Genomic DNA, 16,412 nt, shown 5'->3' with positions numbered 1-16,412 from the left:
CACTCGATTGGCCATTGCATCGGTGCATTTGCATGTGCGCTGCACACCTCAGATTGATGTTGCACATTTGGTGAGATTGCAATATGTGCAAGTTGTAACCCCTTCATTTGGTTTCTTGTTCCTTAATATCGTCACATATCCTTCAAGGGCAGCATCTGTACCGGCAGTCTGAAGGCGCCGGTGACTGTTTTGGAGTCATCTTGGGGTGGGCTGAGCCAATGTGTGTGGTGAAGGGTCGACCTTGGGAGGTCCCAGTCCATCCTTCTGGGGTTTTCGGGTTCCATCCTCCCAGCAGTTCCCAGCGCTGCTCTTCTGGGGTGAAGGTCTGCGCCTTCCACCTCATATGCTGGAACCTGGTTGGAGTCACAGTATCTACGGGGTGGCCAATCCAGCAAGCTGCGCCCACAGGGTAGCTGCCCGGTTCGCCTGTCCAATGACAAGATCGGTTGGGCCAGGTCCACACGGCTGACGAGTCGTCTAATGTTAGCTGGTCGATTTGCGAAAGATGGCCGACTATCACTCAATTGTGTTCCCACATTGGTGGAGTGTTAGAAGCTTAACCTTTTACATCTCCTTGCGTGGATCACTGTTGACCTCTCGCGCCAGTGCCGTAAGGCGAATCCAGGAATAACATTCAAAAGTCACCACAATTCTTAGTCCCACTCACTGTCTTTGCAATTGGCGGAATACGAGCGTTGAGTTGGAAGTCGGACTCGTGTAGTTCTGATTTTTTTTTTAGTCTTTTTTTTCCTTTCGGAATGCAGAGGCATCACCCTTCCATCATCCATCCATCCGGTCCATCCCGCACCGTCCGCCCAGCACACGTTTGCGTTCGACAGTTGCTGGAAGCATCATCCATCCGCCACTTGATGATTGGCAAATCCATACATCTATCGATCGATCCATCTTAAGCTCTCAGCCCATCAGCCAACCTCTTGGAACCGATTCTCCTCTCTGTGGACTGGGCTGTGGGTGTCGACTCCTTCCCCCCTGGAAATTCACCCCTCTTGGCATGGCACCCCTTCCCATGCTGGAACCAAGATCCCCCAAAGACAACACCAAACATTGGCCGGACCATCCCGTCACGCGAGGCAATCAACGCCGCTCATAGTTACAGACTGACACCAAACCACCTTTGTCCTCCTCAGCCTTCCCAAAAGCCGTCGTCGTCTCTGTTTCGTTTCCGCCCGCTTAACAATTGTCGCTAGCACGAAAGCCACCCGCCCACCCATCCATTCATCATCCGCCCCATCTTGTCTCCGATCTCCTCTTTTCGAGTCCTAGTGTAGTATCCCAGCTTTCCTCCCCTCATCCCCGCCCCTGCGTCCTAGCGGAGCCCTACAAGGACAGGAGAGAGACAAAATGTGACAGAAGCTGGTTTGCACCGCGCGTTCAAGTCGCTTCGAGTCTGGACTGTCTGGACCTGCCCATGGGCCCCTGCTCCGACAGGCCACTCAATCTTGCACCCATTGAACAAGAAATCCATTCAATTTCCGCTCTGTTTCTAACACTTACATCGTAGGTGAGACACAGGCGTGATCACAGTGGGTGAGCTTCAAGGTTTTTCTCGCGATACCAACGGCCACACGGTCGGCCACTCATTTACGGTGTACGGGTTGTTCCCACTTGGCGGCCTGTCACTCGCCCTCCCTGTCGCCAGCTTTTCTTCACTAGCCCTTTTCGAAACCCAACCAACCAGCCACGTCCGCGGCTCGCGGCAGCCCAGCTGGCGGCGCCCTCAACGGCGCCAGCCTAGTCCGACGTTGGCCTCATTGCGATTCGCGCCAGTGGCGACCAATGACACAACAACTTCCTCACGGTTCCTCTTGTTATCCCAAGAACGGTTTTCAGCCCGAGGTGATCGTCAGAGACACACCTCAGACCCTCAAAAACGCGGGTACCTGGAAAAAGGAAGCGCTAGAGGTTGCGGCGGTGCAACATGATCTGTCTGTACGAAAGTAGGTCGTCTCCCCAGGCACGGTCCGCCGAGCGAGGAACTCTATTCCATACGAGATTACGAGATGGACTCTCTGCGCATTCTTTCTTTTTGCTCTTCAAGCATGTGCTCCATCATGCATGTGAAACGTGTTACTTTACCACCTCGCGCCCCTTCTCGGATTCCTGCAGCACAAGTGTGCCACGTCTCACATTCTCGACGATTTCAATCTGCGTGTCAGAGGTTGGATCGGATCAGCAGCCAGTGTTGCGAAAATCTTTCATAATTGATCGCCCTCAAGAGGCACTGTTAGGTTTGACGCTAGACTCAACACGAGGCGGCGAGAGGAATCTCGATTTGGATCACTGCTTGCGCGGAACTCGGGAAGGCCTTCACGAAAAGCCCTTAGCTGCCGTTGCTCTCGTGCCGAGGGCTGACCGCTCTCTTCTTCTTGCTCCAATATTCCCTCCCACGCGTTCTTCCGCACTTGGTGTCATCACCGGGGCAGGACTTGGCGTACATACGTCAATTGAACGCGGCCTTTCCCCGCCCGCTACGAGGGGGTGGGATCCGAGGACCCATTCAGAAAAGCCGCCGTCTCTCGCGCCGTCTGAGAAGACCACTGAGAAGACCACCGAGACTTACAAGTGCTATTACCGCCTTGCCGCCCCTGAGCCAGATTCGTCAAGAGACATTTTCTCCTACGTCAAGCGGGCCGGCCTGGTTGCGGGAAGGGGTGGGTTGAAAAGTCTTGCGTGAAGAATGTTGTTTGCCACGATTCGTGAAAATTGAAGGGGCCTTAATACTGCGTACATACCGAGTTGGCAGTTGATTTGAAGGTACGAAGGGGGCGTACACAGGGTGGTATCATCGGGATGTGTTCCGATGCTCTCATAAAGTATTTCAATTGCGGGTTGTGGGTTGCCATTCAGCCCCCCTTCCTCGTCTACAATTCTCCGACTAAACGAGCAAACTCGACGCTGATTACGTAGGCGCGCGTGTATGTACACACGCCGCAACTCCCCTTTAGCTTAGCCTCAGTGGTATCAAAGCCCCATCCCATCTCAACGGCTCCAAGGCCAGCCAGTCAGTGCCCTCCCTAGTCTCGTCGACCTGCCCATCCTTACGAGGCGGTGACGTTTACGCCGGTAGCGGAACCGCTCCTCTTCTGGTCCCGCTGCTCAACCTGCGTCTTCTCGTACGTCTCGCTGCCGTGGTGGTCCTCGTGCGTGAGGTCAAACTTGTAAAGCGGCTCTAGCGTGGCATCCCGCTGGAACAGCACCCAGCGCTTAAACCAGTACGGCAGCGCTTTCGTGAGCTGGTACCGCATGAAAACGCGCGTGGGTACCGCAAAGACATAGTCGAGCTCCTCGAGGGTGCGCTGCTTAGTCTCGGGCAACCAAAAGAAGATCATGACGAGGGCGACAACATTGAGGCCCGCGTAGAAGCTGAAGGAGCCGACAACACCGAGGTCCGCCAGCATGATGGGGAAGCTGATGGAGAGGACGGCCGCCCAGAAGAGGCAGGTCGCCACGGCCCAGGACATGCCTACTTCGCGGTGGGAGAGGGGAAAGACCTCGGCTGAGTAGGTGAAGGGGACAGGACCCTCGCCGGGTGAGTAGAATGCTGCAAGACGTCAATATTACGCCTTTATCAAGTTCACGCACACACCAACTGAGAAGAAGGACATACCGGCAAAAAGGTAGACAAACAAAGCCACGAGTCCCAAGTGGGCGCCTCCGGTGCCCGGGATGAGCGTGCAGAGACCGGCGGCGAGTAACGTCCACGCCATTTGGGGGAAGGTGAAGAGCAGGAGGGAGCGGCGGCCAAAGGTGTCAATCGTCCAGATGGCCGGCCAGGCGAAGATGAAGTTGACCATGCCGAAGCCAAAGGACGCCAGGAGGGCGTTGTACTCCGACGTGCCGGCCTCCTTGAAGATGGTGCTCGAGTAGAATGCAATGATGTTGATTCCTTGTTGCTCGTTAGCAAAGGCCGGAGACACTCAGAAGTGGTGGGGCGGCTCGACTTACCACACATTTGCTGGGCAATCATGACGGTGAAGGAAGCCAGCGTGGCACTGTATCACCCGAAACTCAGTCTCACTTTCATCACACAAACTCCTTGTCTCATATGAGATACTCACCGTCTGATACGCGGGATAGTAAACAGCTCCACGAAGCGCTTGGCATAGTTGGACCTCCCAATAATCTCGGCCTCGACCTGGAGCTGGGTATGAATGTAGTAGATATCGCGCGCGGCCTGGATTGGGTGGTTTCGCAGCCGCAGCAGCGACTTCATGGCGTCCGGGAATCGGTTCTTCTTGATGTACCAGCGCGGGGACTCTGGGCAGATGTAAATGAGCAGAACGAGGGGCAGAGCCGGGATAAAGGCCGACCCGAGCTGGAGGCGCCAGGCGATGGCGCCGGTCTTGGCGACGGCCAGGTTGGCTGCCGTTCCGGCTGCGATTCCGAAGGCTGTCCAGAGTTCTGGAGGGCGTCGCGGTCAGTAATCGAGCAAGCAAGCCAAAGACAACGACGCCCCAAGATGGACTTTCAGAGCCAACGGGGTCTATCTACTCACGCCATGTCATCACAAGAGCACCACGAATCGGCGCGGGCGAGTTCTCAGCGGCAAAGATGGGCACCGTGCTGGCCTTGGCTCCCATGCCGATGCCGAGTAGGACACGGCAGCCGAGCAGTTGCGGCCAGGATTGGGCGAAAGCGCTTCCGATGACGGGCCAGAGGCAAAAGTTGGCGGCGAAGAAGATTGCGCCGCGGCGGCCCAAGAAGTTGTTGAGCGGGTCCGAGAGCCAGCATCCGATCAGGGCGCTGCCGATGTATGGCGCCGCGTTCACGAGGCCGACCTTTTTGAGTGTCAGTGTACATGAAGCAGAAGCATGAGTTTCAGCAACAACGTAGGTCAAGCTGTATGAGTGTAATGTATGGGTCAGTGAGTGAGACGTACGAGGAGGGTATCATGGTGCGAGGTGCCCCCGATGCCAAACACCGTGGGGAACGACAGGTTCGCGCCGTTGCTGCCCGTCTGATCCCACCCCTGGACGGCGGCGCCGATGGAGCAGGTAATGATTGTGAGGTACAGGATCTTGGGGATGCGCCACTTGTGCTCGACCTCGTCGCGGAGGACCTGGATCTCGGTGGCATCGAGGGCCTCGGCGCCGTCAATCTCCTCGTAGCCCGTCGGGTCCTGGGCGACGAGGGCGCCCTTTTTGAGGACCGGGATGTACTCCTCGAGGCCCTTGTCGTGGGCAAAGGCTTCGACGTCGCGGAGGAGCTCGGCGCGGGTTATGCCGAGGAGGGGGTTCTTGATCCTGCATTTTGCGTGTTAGTTGGGGGTCCAGCGGAGATCGGATATAGAAGGAGAGGACGGACTTTGCGTCGACGTTGTCGTTTAGATCGACTGTTGCTTGAGATCCGCGGCGGGCTTTTTCCATGTTTGAAAAGTCACCCGAACTGAGATTGTTAGTCTGAGTGGAACGATTAACGCCGAAGGGTTGATACTTACACCACGGCTCCGTCAACGTGTTTGTCGTCCGCCATTGTTGCGGCGCGATGAGTGATATCAGCGACTCAAAGCCTTACGAATATCGAATGGTTGATATGAGAGTGATTTGATGCTTCCAGCTCTAGATTTTCGATCTATCGCAGGATGAAATTGAAGGCTCTACGAAGTCATACGGCTTAGATCCGAGAGTGATCGTCCAACACATAAGACAGGGCTCGGACGAGAGGAGAAGGAACATGGCAGCATGGGATGGGCGTTGCCTGGTATTTGTATCTCGCCCACAGACAATCTCATCCCAACCTTTGCGCAAGGTTCAACGAGACCAGACCAGCGCAACCACCTTCCCCGCAGGCAAGAACGGCAGCTCCAAGGCGTCTGTCAACATGACTTGGTGGACATCTTTGTTCCCCTCTCCTCTCATGCAAATGGACTGGACCACAGACCACGAGTGTCTAGAGAGATCCACAACGGGGCGACCCATGGGGAAAGTCCAAACCTTTGAAAGTGGATTCGCTGGGGTTTGAGGGGGGGAGAACGGTCGCCAATGTTCAGATGGAGCAGACAAGTTCCCCTTCACACACGCGTGGTGTAAGGTAGTGCTCATGGCACGGCGGGTTACCACCATAGTGGCGACTCTCTCTTTATCTGACCAAGGCAGCGGAGAGCAGACCAGACTACATGGTTCGCGAGCCTGGCCTTGCCCATCATCTATATCCCCGAGTCCTATTGGACTGCGCGACCAAGAGAGATGCAACGATGCTCCGCAAGGGCGCATCTAGGTTGTGCAACATTTGAGATCTTCACTGGTAGTGGCTGTCATTGGAGTTGGGTTCTGCGGACGAAAGCCCGGCGCCTTGGTAGCGCTCCTCTACCGTGTAGGAATTGGGCAGAGATCGGCGCAGATGATACTGGCTGCTGGACGTCGCAGGCAGCAGCTCCAATGCCAAAGGTTTACTTCCGCTGGATTAGCCTTGGGCGTCATCGATTCCGTTTGGAATGAAGGGATTCATGGTTCCGACGGTCGGTTGCTCTGTAGTCTTGCTTTCAGTCCAAACATCTGGATTTCCCCAGAATTGCCCTTCTCCTCATCTTCTCCCCCAGGAATAGCACGTCCCAGCTCTTCTGTACTAGCACACGCAACACACGTCGAGTGGGACCGTTCACGCTGCAAGAGTTAAGGACAGGAACCCCGGCTACTCGAGACGGGACGTAATCAAAACGGGGGACCCCGTCAGACAGATACCGTCGGAAGTACATTTGGTTGTAAAACTCAAGCCAAGCCGTCATGCTTAACCGTATTCATTGCCCCTGGCGTACGGATATAGAGGCAAGGCAAACGAACGGGCGGGCTGCGGTGCGGCGCAAGACGGGAATGGCGTCGTCAGATGAGATGACACCCAGCTGCCGATCGCACTATGTCTGGAGAATAGCTCCGTTTCCGTGGTAGGCTATCGACCGGGGGGCACTACTGGGCGGAATCGTTTGTAGTTTTCCCCTAGAGTCTTGGAGACGCCGCCACTTATCTCGGGGAATTGGGAAAAGCCAAGGCAGAACAAGAGATTTCCTCAATCGTGCCAAGGACGGCGGTGTTGGCGTCGCATTTGATATCGAAGTGTTCACTACTTCTGCGACCTGGCTGCACAGTCGCAATTGCACTCCTCTGCTTGGGCTCCGATGAATGACAGAAAATAAACCGGGCACGTTTCCTTCACCCCGGGTTTGCGGGGTTTGATGCACCAAAAAGGCTTCACCGTACCCAGAGAGGGTTGAAAGAAGAGGGCAAAAAAGAGAGCACGTTGGACCAGGATTGACCGACTCCTCATTTCGACGCCTGCATGAAGACGTCATTGTTCAGAGGCGGTATGTTTGCCATTGGTCTTTACGGCAGACCAGTCAACTGTATCTCCACTTGAAAACCAACTGAACGGCCTTTTAAGTAGACATGGTGCCATGGCACGAAAGCGCGAGAGACATGGTTGGGCCAAGTCGGCAACGACTCGTATAATGGTGTGGCCGGGGTGACGCGTGGATGAGCTCCGGAGCTTCATACTGCCGACAAGATGGAAAAACGGCCACATTGTTTCTTGGTGGGTTTGGAGCGCATTTGCGTCGAAAGTTGGACATGTAAATATTGTGGGTATTGTGGGTATTGTCGGGAGTCGTCGGCCAGAGTCGTAGCCAAGAAATCATTTGGGAGAGCCGCCTACGGAGTACAATGCCCAGAATTGCCGAGAAAACGCCCAGCCCTCTAAAAAGGCTTGTATCGTTGCCTGCAAAGCTTGGGTTGTCGAAATGGGTTATCGAGCCGATGATCGCTTCCTCTGTACCCTGGTTCTGGTTGGAGGATGCAACTTTTGATGAGGTTAGTGGCTGACTGATGGCACTGCAAGCACATGACCTTGTGACAAGGTTTTGTTCTTCAAGTACGACTTTGCACCTGTACGTCCGTCGGCCATCTCCCCGGTCGTCAGCTGAGAGGCCTGAGTCGCGTCGTCCTGTAGAGAGTGAGTGAAGAATGATTCGAGCACTGTAGCGTCAACCAGTAAGATGCTCGATTCAAGGGATCCCCAGCGAACCCCGCGGGGCAGATGCAATTCTTTGCGCTTCTCCAAAGGCTGCACATACCTAGTAGAGGCAGTCCTCCACCTCCGTTCCGGCGGTGGTTCTGTCGGCGGGCGGAGACGATGCGGAGTCTCATGGCCAGTCTCCCGTAACACAGTCATTGGCCGCAAAATTCCAGGACTCCAAGGTCCACTAAAAAGACGACGGCGGGAGCAACTAAAATCTACAGCGGTCGCTGCCCGCCTCTAACGATGGCAGGACAGGTACCTTGAATCGCAGGAGACACTCGGAACTTAAAGATGCATGCAATACCCATCCATGTCACAGATGCAATCCCAGAAACGTATCCATGAGCAACCAGGATTTTTCCACAAGAAGTCGGAGTTTCGCGCGAACAGAAACTTTAGTGCACGGTATTTCGCGCCTTTCAACGTTCGTTGCTTTTCCTTGCAACACCTCAGCCCGCAAACCTGAGCCTAGACTCGAGCGGAGCAGCAGGCATACTGACGGCGATGGCAGAACGGGCACAAAAAAAAGACGAATAGCTTTTCACAGACTCAATACTGAGTTGTGCTAAGTGATTTGGTACTATTAAAATATTGAGAAGGGTATCGACCAACGTTATTTCTTTCTCGGCCTTTTTTTTTTTTTTTGCCGATGAACAGAAAGCCTCCAGAGATGCGATGCCTCAGTAGTTATGCTTGAGAACCGTCTTGAGCGCAGCAATCTCCTTTTCGTACTTAATGATCTTGTTTTGGCTGCTCTCGAGTTTGACCAGCAAGTACAACACTCGAGAACCGGTCTGAGCAGGCTGTTTTGGCAGGCTGCCCAGTAGCGCCAGCTCCCCTTCAGCCTTTTCGATTACCTTGGTCTCGACCTTGGTAAGCTCCTTCAACAGCGCTAGATCCATCTTGGCCCTGAGAACACGGTCATCGAGTAGAAGACTGAACGCTGCTTGATACATCGGCTTTCCGGGTCGAATAGTTTGCGGCCGGCCGTTGTAGGTCTCGACAGTGACGAGCTCCGCGTTTGTGAGCCCTTCCAAAGCCGACTCGCCATTCGCAGCGCCGGGCGTGGTGGAAGATGCGAAAGTATCAGACAGAAGAACCTCGTTATATCGGAGACCGTCGTGGGAGGCAAGCGCCTTGATCAAATACCATGCCTGCTCGGTGGACCATTTTCTGCCCTCGACAGTATCCTTGCCGCCTAATAGGTACATCTTGACAATTTCAGTGGCGCTCTGATTGATGATGTCCTCGATGGCTCGCTGTGGGCTCTGGCCACCCTTCAAGCGTCTGGCAAAGTATTCAAGGTCTGTCAGACGGCCGCCGAGGATGCCAATTGCCGAGTCTAGCTCCGAAAGATCCGGTTTTTGTTGTTGCTCAGTTTTATCCTCTGTCTCCCCTGTCTCTTTAGATTGTTCTCGGACCTTTTCAATCTCGTCCTCTTCAAGACGACTGATGATGAATTTCTTGGCGACATCGAGGGAGAGATCTCCCAAAGCAGCTTGACGGAATACGCGGTCTGGCATCGCCTTTGAGAGTGACTTTGAGTAAGACGTGTCGTCTGTCAAGAAGATGACGTGGGCGACGTTGTTTTGAACCATGGCCGCAGCCCATTCCGCAACCTTATCGTAGACCAGGCTCGAGCCCTCATTTTTGTGCAAGAAGTTGTCAATCACAACGACAGCCCGCTTGTCTGGACGAGCCTCCAAGTAGGTGTCGTCTGACAGGTCACTGTCCTTGCCATCCTTGTCGCGTCCAGCAAGAGATACTTCCTTCAGGGCCTCGGCGGTGGTGTGAAGGATTTTGACCACCTGCGACTCCAGTGTCTCGGAAAATCCAGCCTTGACCCCAGTCGTGCTCTGAACTGCCAAATCGATCATGCTGCTCATGCTATTCAAAAAAGCGAAAATCGGTTTGTAGCCCACGGCGGTAGCCAGGTGTTTGATAGTCCCACTTTCGCCCCTTGCCTCGATAATCGGCTTGCAATCAATCACTAGAACGTTTTCCCTGCCCTTGAGTGACTGATCCAAGACGAGTTCCTTTTTACCGGAGCCCCGAGGGCCTTGAACAACGATGAAGGTGTCAGAGCTCTCGAGCAGCCAGGTCTGGATCTGCTCAATGAGGTCGCGACGATGCTGCCAAACTGCGCTGAAACCAGCCTTGTCAGTCTTCTTGTGTCCAAACGAGGAGAAAATGTCGGAAGTTTGGTTCTTGATCCATCGATAGAATCTGTTGTAAGTCAACGTGAAAGAATGCTGGATGTGGGCCTTGACGAAGAATTCACGTATGGGGTCGAAAATGGCCACTGTGATGGCAGCGAGAAGGGCGGCAACAACTGGAATGACCACCCTGGGGTGGCTGGAAATCCAGTTCCAGATATTGTGCGGTTTGACCTTTTGCTCGTAGGACAGGCGAAGCCTTGTACCAATCTTTCCGCCACCCAGACCCTCGTCGACAAGGAAGCCATGGAGACAGTTCCTTGCCATGATGGCGTCGCGAACGCGCGCAAAGTCGATATAAGCGTACTTTGGGAGAATCTTTGAGTCGGAGGGCTGTGATGTAATCTCGGCAATTTTGCCATACCTGCGGAACATACTGTAGAGGGTCTCCTGAGATAATTCGACAGCCTCGTCACCAGCGTCTTTTCCTGTGAACTCGACCTTGACGCGACTTCTGGGAAATCGGTAGAGGTCCTCCAGCCACGGAACTCCCTTGACGAGTCCTGCTTGAACCCCGCGGAAGGGGTTAAACCATGGTCTGAGGGGGTGCTTTTCGAGCGAGCGTGCGAGGGATGCTGGGGTTTTTTTAGCCGTGCACACTGTGAATAAGACCCGGTTTGGGCAGTGATGAAGAAGTTGTTATGGACAGTAACGAGACTTATACTCACTCTCAATATCTTTGGGTACTACGTTGGAGCCATGGCTGAATTTGACAAAAGCTCCCCCGTCCTTCAGTCGTGGTAGGATCTCTGTAACTTTGATTGGGAGGTCGTTCGGAATAGCTCGTTTTACCAAGTTGATCGGATCTGTGCCAAGGCCTCCACCAGCACCGTCGAAGCGCTTGAGAAGGTCGGTCAGGTCGCGGTCTGACTGCCATGATCGTCGGAGGAGGTAGGTCAGCTTGAGAGGAAAGAGGTCTACCAGCCACTGTCAGTGTTACTCCATTGTGAGAGCGCTGGCCAAAGTGATTTTGGACAAAGGGCGCAAGGACAGTGGGGATGACGAGAAGGAATAGTGAGTGTAAAGAGAACAGGGGATGTGGACGACGAGGAAACTGGAGACAGTGGAGAGCATTGATATGATATTTTGTGCATGGTAGAGGAGAAAATTTGGAGATGGTGAGGATCAAACCTGGGACACGAGGCCCGGGGTCAGATGCGCAGAACAACTCCGTTCCAAATACAGGGGAAGCAGAATCTTACTGTCAAAGAAGAGAATGGATTCGCTCTCCGAAGTCGTGATATGACCAGACTTCTCGTCGCCGGTTACGGTGCTCTCCCATACTTTGGACGTGGCGCGCACGATATCTCCATGTCGCTGGGGTCGAGCAAATGGCCGGGGCGGGCCCCATGTAATCTGCAGCCGAGGCGCAGGCCTCATGCCGGAGCGAAGCAGCGCTCTGGTATGTAACATTGGATGGGTGTAGTTGCAGACTCACATATTGCTCTGGCAAGAGACGGCGGAATTGAGTTTTGAAACAGGGACGTTGTGAATAGCAGATTGGAAGGCAGAGAATTAAGGCGACCGACTAGCTCGCCTGCCTTGCCTCACCTTACCAGAGCTGCTTAGCTCCTGCACGAGAGAGCCCCCGGTGTTTGGGTGGAATGATGTCACGCCTGGTGACCCCACTGGAAAAGGCCCGCTCAGTGCGCCCCATAACCTTAAGTCTGGAACGGACCAAATCTTATCCGAACCGATAAGGCCCCACCCGACCAGAGCATGCGCAGCTACCTACCTACCTTACGGCAAAAAATATGCAACCACTCATTGGCTAGACGCGGCGTCTTGGAGGTCATTGATAGTACCGATTGCCGATTTCTCCTCATTTTCGAGTGCTTTCGACCTTCCAAGATAATTTGGCTCTTGGTTCACTTTTTTCGAACCGTTCTTCATTTCAATTCAAAAGCTCTTCAAAATGGGTTGGCTCTGGGCTTCGCCATCTCCCCCCAAGACAGCCACTCCCGGACAAGCTTCCCAGGCTCCTACATCGACCCCGCCATCCTCGAATAAGTCGACTGATTCCGAGATCGATCCTGAGATTGCAAAGTTCATCGCCCTCTTCCAGAACGAATCCGATAGCCAGCCAGAAGAGAAAACGCCTGCGCCGGCGCAAACGTCCCCAACACAGCCCAAACCATCATCGTCTTCTTCGTCATGGTTCTCCCTCAAGTCCTCACCCGACTCCCCCTCTCAAACGAGCAACCGTGCGATCACGCCACCATCCGACAACCCCGTGGCCGAGTCCACCCTACCGACAGAGATGTCTTGCCGCCAGGCCTTCGACATGGCGTTCCACTGCCAGTCCGTCGGCGGCCAGTGGAATAGTATCTACCGATACGGCACAATGCGCTCTTGCAGCGAACACTGGGAGGACTTTTGGTTCTGCATGAGGATCAAGAGCTACTCGGGAAAGATGAAGGAGGATGTAATCAGAGACCACTATCGTCAGAAAGAGTATGAGAAGTATGGAGATGGTAAGCCGAGCAGTGAGGACGTCTGGCAGGCGAGGACCACAAAGGTCCCACCAGGCACAGCATTTACGGAGGGATTTGAAGACTCCACACTTGATGACGAGGAATGGCAGAAGATGGAAATTGAGAGGCGGAAGCAGATTAGGCAAAGGCTAGGCATCGAAGCAGCGTCGGCATAATGTTTTTGTAGCAGACTATTCAGTAAAATACCACTCTTCTCGCAATTTTTTTTTAGGTGCTGTACTAGGCAAAGCGCAACGATTAGCGGAAACAACTCATATGCCAACATCTTAAATCGGAGCACATCACAATCAATAGCGGAGGACAAGTAATTTTTACTGTTTTGTATTAGACTTCCTAAACCGTGGAGCCTAGCTAGAATACATCTGACCCATAACCGTGCTTTTCCCATCGTGATTTCATAAATGCAAAGAAAGCAAAAGTCTAGTCGTGAAACCCCGTGACAGCCGATGCGGTGTCACACCCATGACTCGGACTCTAAGGAAAGAATTCATCAAGGGTATCAATTTAGTCAACCTCCTCGACGGTAGGACCGTCGTCGTGGTTGCCGGGGGGAGCGCCGCCGGGGGCGCCGGGGAAGCCGCCAGGGGCGCCACCGGCACCGGGAGGGCCGCCAGCAGAGCCGTAGAACTTCATCATGATGGGGTTGGCAATACCCTCGAGCTCCTTCTGGCGCTCCTCGTATTCCTCGCGAGTAGCCTGCTGGTTCTCGTCGAGCCAGGTGACAATGGTGTCGATCTCGGTCTTGAGCTTCTCCTTGTCATCAGCCTCAAGCTTCTCATCAACCTTGGAGTCGCTGAGAGTGTTGCGGAGAGAGTAGGCGTAAGACTCAAGGCCGTTCTTGGCAGAGACACGCTGGGCCTCGGCCTCATCCTCATCCTTGAACTTCTCGGCCTCAGCGAGCATGCGCTCGATGTCCTCCTTGGAAAGGCGACCCTTGTCGTTGGTGATGACAATCTTGTTGGACTTGCCGGTACCCTTCTCAACGGCGGAGACGTTCATGATACCGTTGGCGTCCAGGTCGAAGGTGACCTCGATCTGGGGAACACCGCGGGGGGCGGGGGGGATGCCGGTAAGCTCGAACTTGCCGAGAAGGTTGTTGTCCTTGGTGCGCTGGCGCTCACCCTCGTAGACCTGGATGAGGACACCGGGCTGGTTGTCGGAGAAGGTAGAGAACACCTCGGACTTCTTGGTGGGGATAGTGGTGTTGCGGGGAATGAGCTTGGTCATCATGCCACCAGCAGTCTCGATACCGAGGGACAGAGGGGCAACATCGAGAAGAAGGATCTCGTTGGTGCTCTTGGAGGAGGTGTCACCAGACAGAATGGCGGCCTGGACAGCGGCACCGTACGCAACAGCCTCATCGGGGTTGATGGACTTGTTGGGCTCCTTTCCGTTGAAGTAGTCGGAGATGAGCTTCTGGACACGGGGGATACGGGTGGAACCTCCGACCAGGACGATCTCGTGGACCTGGGACTTGTCGACCTTGGCGTCGGTAAGGACACGATCGACGGGCTGGATGGTGGAGCGGAACAGGTCCTGGCAGAGCTCCTCGAAGCGAGCACGGGTGATGGAGGTGTAGAAATCGATACCCTCGAAGAGAGAGTCGATCTCGATGGAGGTTTGGGCAGACGAGGACAGGGTGCGCTTGGCACGCTCACAGGCGGTGCGAAGACGGCGCAGGGCGCGGGCGTTGGAGGAAAGATCCTTCTTATGCTTGCGCTTGAACTCGTTGACGAAGTGGTTGACGAGACGGTTGTCGAAGTCCTCACCACCCAAGTGGGTGTCACCGGCGGTGGACTTGACCTCGAAAATGCCCTCCTCAATGGTCAGGAGGGACACATCGAAGGTACCGCCACCGAGATCGAAGATGAGAACGTTGCGCTCGCCCTCAGCCTTCTTGTCCAAGCCGTAGGCAATGGCGGCAGCGGTGGGCTCGTTGATGATGCGGAGGACGTTGAGGCCGGCAATGAGACCGGCGTCCTTGGTAGCCTGACGCTGGGAGTCGTTGAAGTAGGCGGGGACAGTAACAACTGGGATATGTTAGACACCAGATCCTGTAAAAATTATACACTCAGGGCGGAGAATTACTAACCTGCGTTGTTGACCTGGCCACCCAGGAAAGACTCGGCGGTCTCGCGCATCTTGGTGAGAACCATGGCAGAAATCTCCTCGGGAGTGAAAGTCTTGGTCTCGCCCTTGAACTCGACCTCGATGTTGGGCTTGCCACCCTTCTCGATGACCTTGAAGGGGAAGTGCTTCATATCGGCCTGGACCTCGGAGTCCTGGAACTTGCGGCCAATGAGACGCTTGGCATCGAAGACCGTGTTGTGGGGGTTCATGGCGACCTGGTTCTTGGCCGCATCTCCAATCAGACGCTCGGTGTCAGTGAAGCTATTTCATAGTTAGCACGACGATTTTTAAATGATGCAACGTCGAGAATAGAATCTCGAGCATGGATTCCAACTTACCCGACAAATGAAGGTGTAGTCCGGTTGCCCTGATCGTTTGCAATGATCTCGATCTTGTCGTTGGAGTAGTATGCGACGCAACTAGATGTCGTTAGTCCATGTTTTGAAATTGTTTGGTGGAAGTGGGAAATTGGGGCGCGGAAAGAGAGGAAAGGAGGGAAAGGGATAGCAGTTGGGAAGACAACTTACGAGTACGTGGTACCCAAGTCGATACCGACAGCCTTGCCTCCGGAAGCCATTTTGACGGTTGTGATGTGTGGAAGAAGAGTTGTGGTGTTTTTGGGGTGCGTAGGTGAAGGAGGGGTATCTTCGTTGTGCGCGTAACCGGGGAAAGTTGTTTTCCGGTAGAGTTGATATCAACGATGAAGATTTCGTTGGAGAAAGAAATGCGCTGAACACTTCTGATTCTTGTTGGGTATTATGAAGAAAGAATTGGTTTTCGTGAGGAGTGAAAGGGCAAGAGATATGAAAGGCTGGTGTTTGGGATTCTTAAAAGGTGGGAGGCAGGAGCGACTCAGTGCCCCGCAAAAATTCGAATTGGTTCTTTCCTCTTCCACCCGCTCTCCATTGGTGGGGTACTACAATCGCTGCGGCCCAGCTGGGGACACTTCCAGGAGCCTCTCGAACACGCCCGAAATTTTCTACCAACCCATGCAAGGATCAATTCGAGACTAGGGCGTTTTCAGCCTCTTCAGGAGGCAAGGTTTCTAATTTCCCAGGATTCGAGGCAATCCCTCGGTGCTTCGCAAGGCGTTTCCAACAACTTTCGAAAGATTCTGCGAAAGACGATTCGCTGACATCATAAGCTTCCACGAAATCTATGGAGGGGCAGCCCGTTTGCGCCCCTTGTCGCAGTACCCTGGCCTGCCTCCCATGCACGCCTTAAAATTGGTCTGTGTAGGTATCCTTTACTTTTCCCCTCTTGTCCAGGAATCCACACCGCTCCAGAAAAGAGAATTTCGCCGGTGAGGTGATATCATTCAGGCTGGCGGGGCCACACAGCTGGGCCGGCCCAGCGATTGACCCAGCGACCCTTCGTGAAGCATCTATCATCCACCAGAACCATCTTACTTGCTTTGCCTTAGTAAGATGCCCTGCCATCGAGCAAACAGAAGGTGACATTCGAAGTCAACGGAAGGCGCGAACGATACCCCCAGGGGTGCCCGGGGACACCAAGAACGGCGGTGACGGCAGCGGCATCGAGG

At 54.3% G+C, this 16,412-nt stretch overlaps 5 protein-coding genes across 5 annotated transcripts; 2 read left to right on the top strand and 3 right to left on the bottom strand.

The window, feature by feature from the left end:
* Positions 1-1,670: 1,670 nt before the first annotated feature.
* CORC01_05486 (uncharacterized protein) lies at positions 1,671-1,943 on the top strand (the record flags this gene model as incomplete). The annotated part of the gene is made up of 1 exon (XM_022617129.1): positions 1,671-1,943. A coding segment is annotated over one exon (273 nt), but the record flags the coding sequence as incomplete, so codon positions are not given.
* Positions 1,944-3,059: 1,116 nt separating this feature from the next.
* On the bottom strand, positions 3,060-5,493 carry CORC01_05485 (uncharacterized protein; the record flags this gene model as incomplete). The annotated part of the gene is made up of 8 exons (XM_022617128.1): positions 3,060-3,562; positions 3,629-3,907; positions 3,967-4,013; positions 4,080-4,422; positions 4,517-4,799; positions 4,901-5,264; positions 5,326-5,406; positions 5,459-5,493. The coding sequence occupies 8 exons, from the start codon at positions 5,491-5,493 to the stop codon at positions 3,060-3,062; spliced, it is 1,935 nt and encodes a 644-aa protein (XP_022476353.1).
* Positions 5,494-8,708: 3,215 nt separating this feature from the next.
* On the bottom strand, positions 8,709-11,657 carry CORC01_05484 (uncharacterized protein; the record flags this gene model as incomplete). Its single annotated transcript, XM_022617127.1, has 3 exons — positions 8,709-10,819; positions 10,913-11,161; positions 11,447-11,657. The coding sequence occupies 3 exons, from the start codon at positions 11,655-11,657 to the stop codon at positions 8,709-8,711; spliced, it is 2,571 nt and encodes an 856-aa protein (XP_022476352.1).
* Positions 11,658-12,159: 502 nt separating this feature from the next.
* On the top strand, positions 12,160-12,894 carry CORC01_05483 (uncharacterized protein; the record flags this gene model as incomplete). Its single annotated transcript, XM_022617126.1, has 1 exon — positions 12,160-12,894. One exon carries the CDS (start codon positions 12,160-12,162, stop codon positions 12,892-12,894), a length of 735 nt encoding a protein of 244 aa, XP_022476351.1.
* A 349-nt stretch (positions 12,895-13,243) lies between these two features.
* On the bottom strand, positions 13,244-15,446 carry CORC01_05482 (hsp70-like protein; the record flags this gene model as incomplete). The annotated part of the gene is made up of 4 exons (XM_022617125.1): positions 13,244-14,769; positions 14,832-15,130; positions 15,208-15,288; positions 15,397-15,446. The coding sequence occupies 4 exons, from the start codon at positions 15,444-15,446 to the stop codon at positions 13,244-13,246; spliced, it is 1,956 nt and encodes a 651-aa protein (XP_022476350.1).
* Between the last annotated feature and the right edge of the window lie 966 nt (positions 15,447-16,412).

This window comes from Colletotrichum orchidophilum, assembly GCF_001831195.1.
Source record: "Colletotrichum orchidophilum strain IMI 309357 chromosome Unknown Scaffold_38.1, whole genome shotgun sequence".
NCBI classification, from domain to species: domain Eukaryota; kingdom Fungi; phylum Ascomycota; class Sordariomycetes; order Glomerellales; family Glomerellaceae; genus Colletotrichum; species Colletotrichum orchidophilum.
The sequence above is the reverse complement of the archived record's forward strand: the minus strand, read 5'-3'. Positions and strand labels throughout refer to the sequence as shown.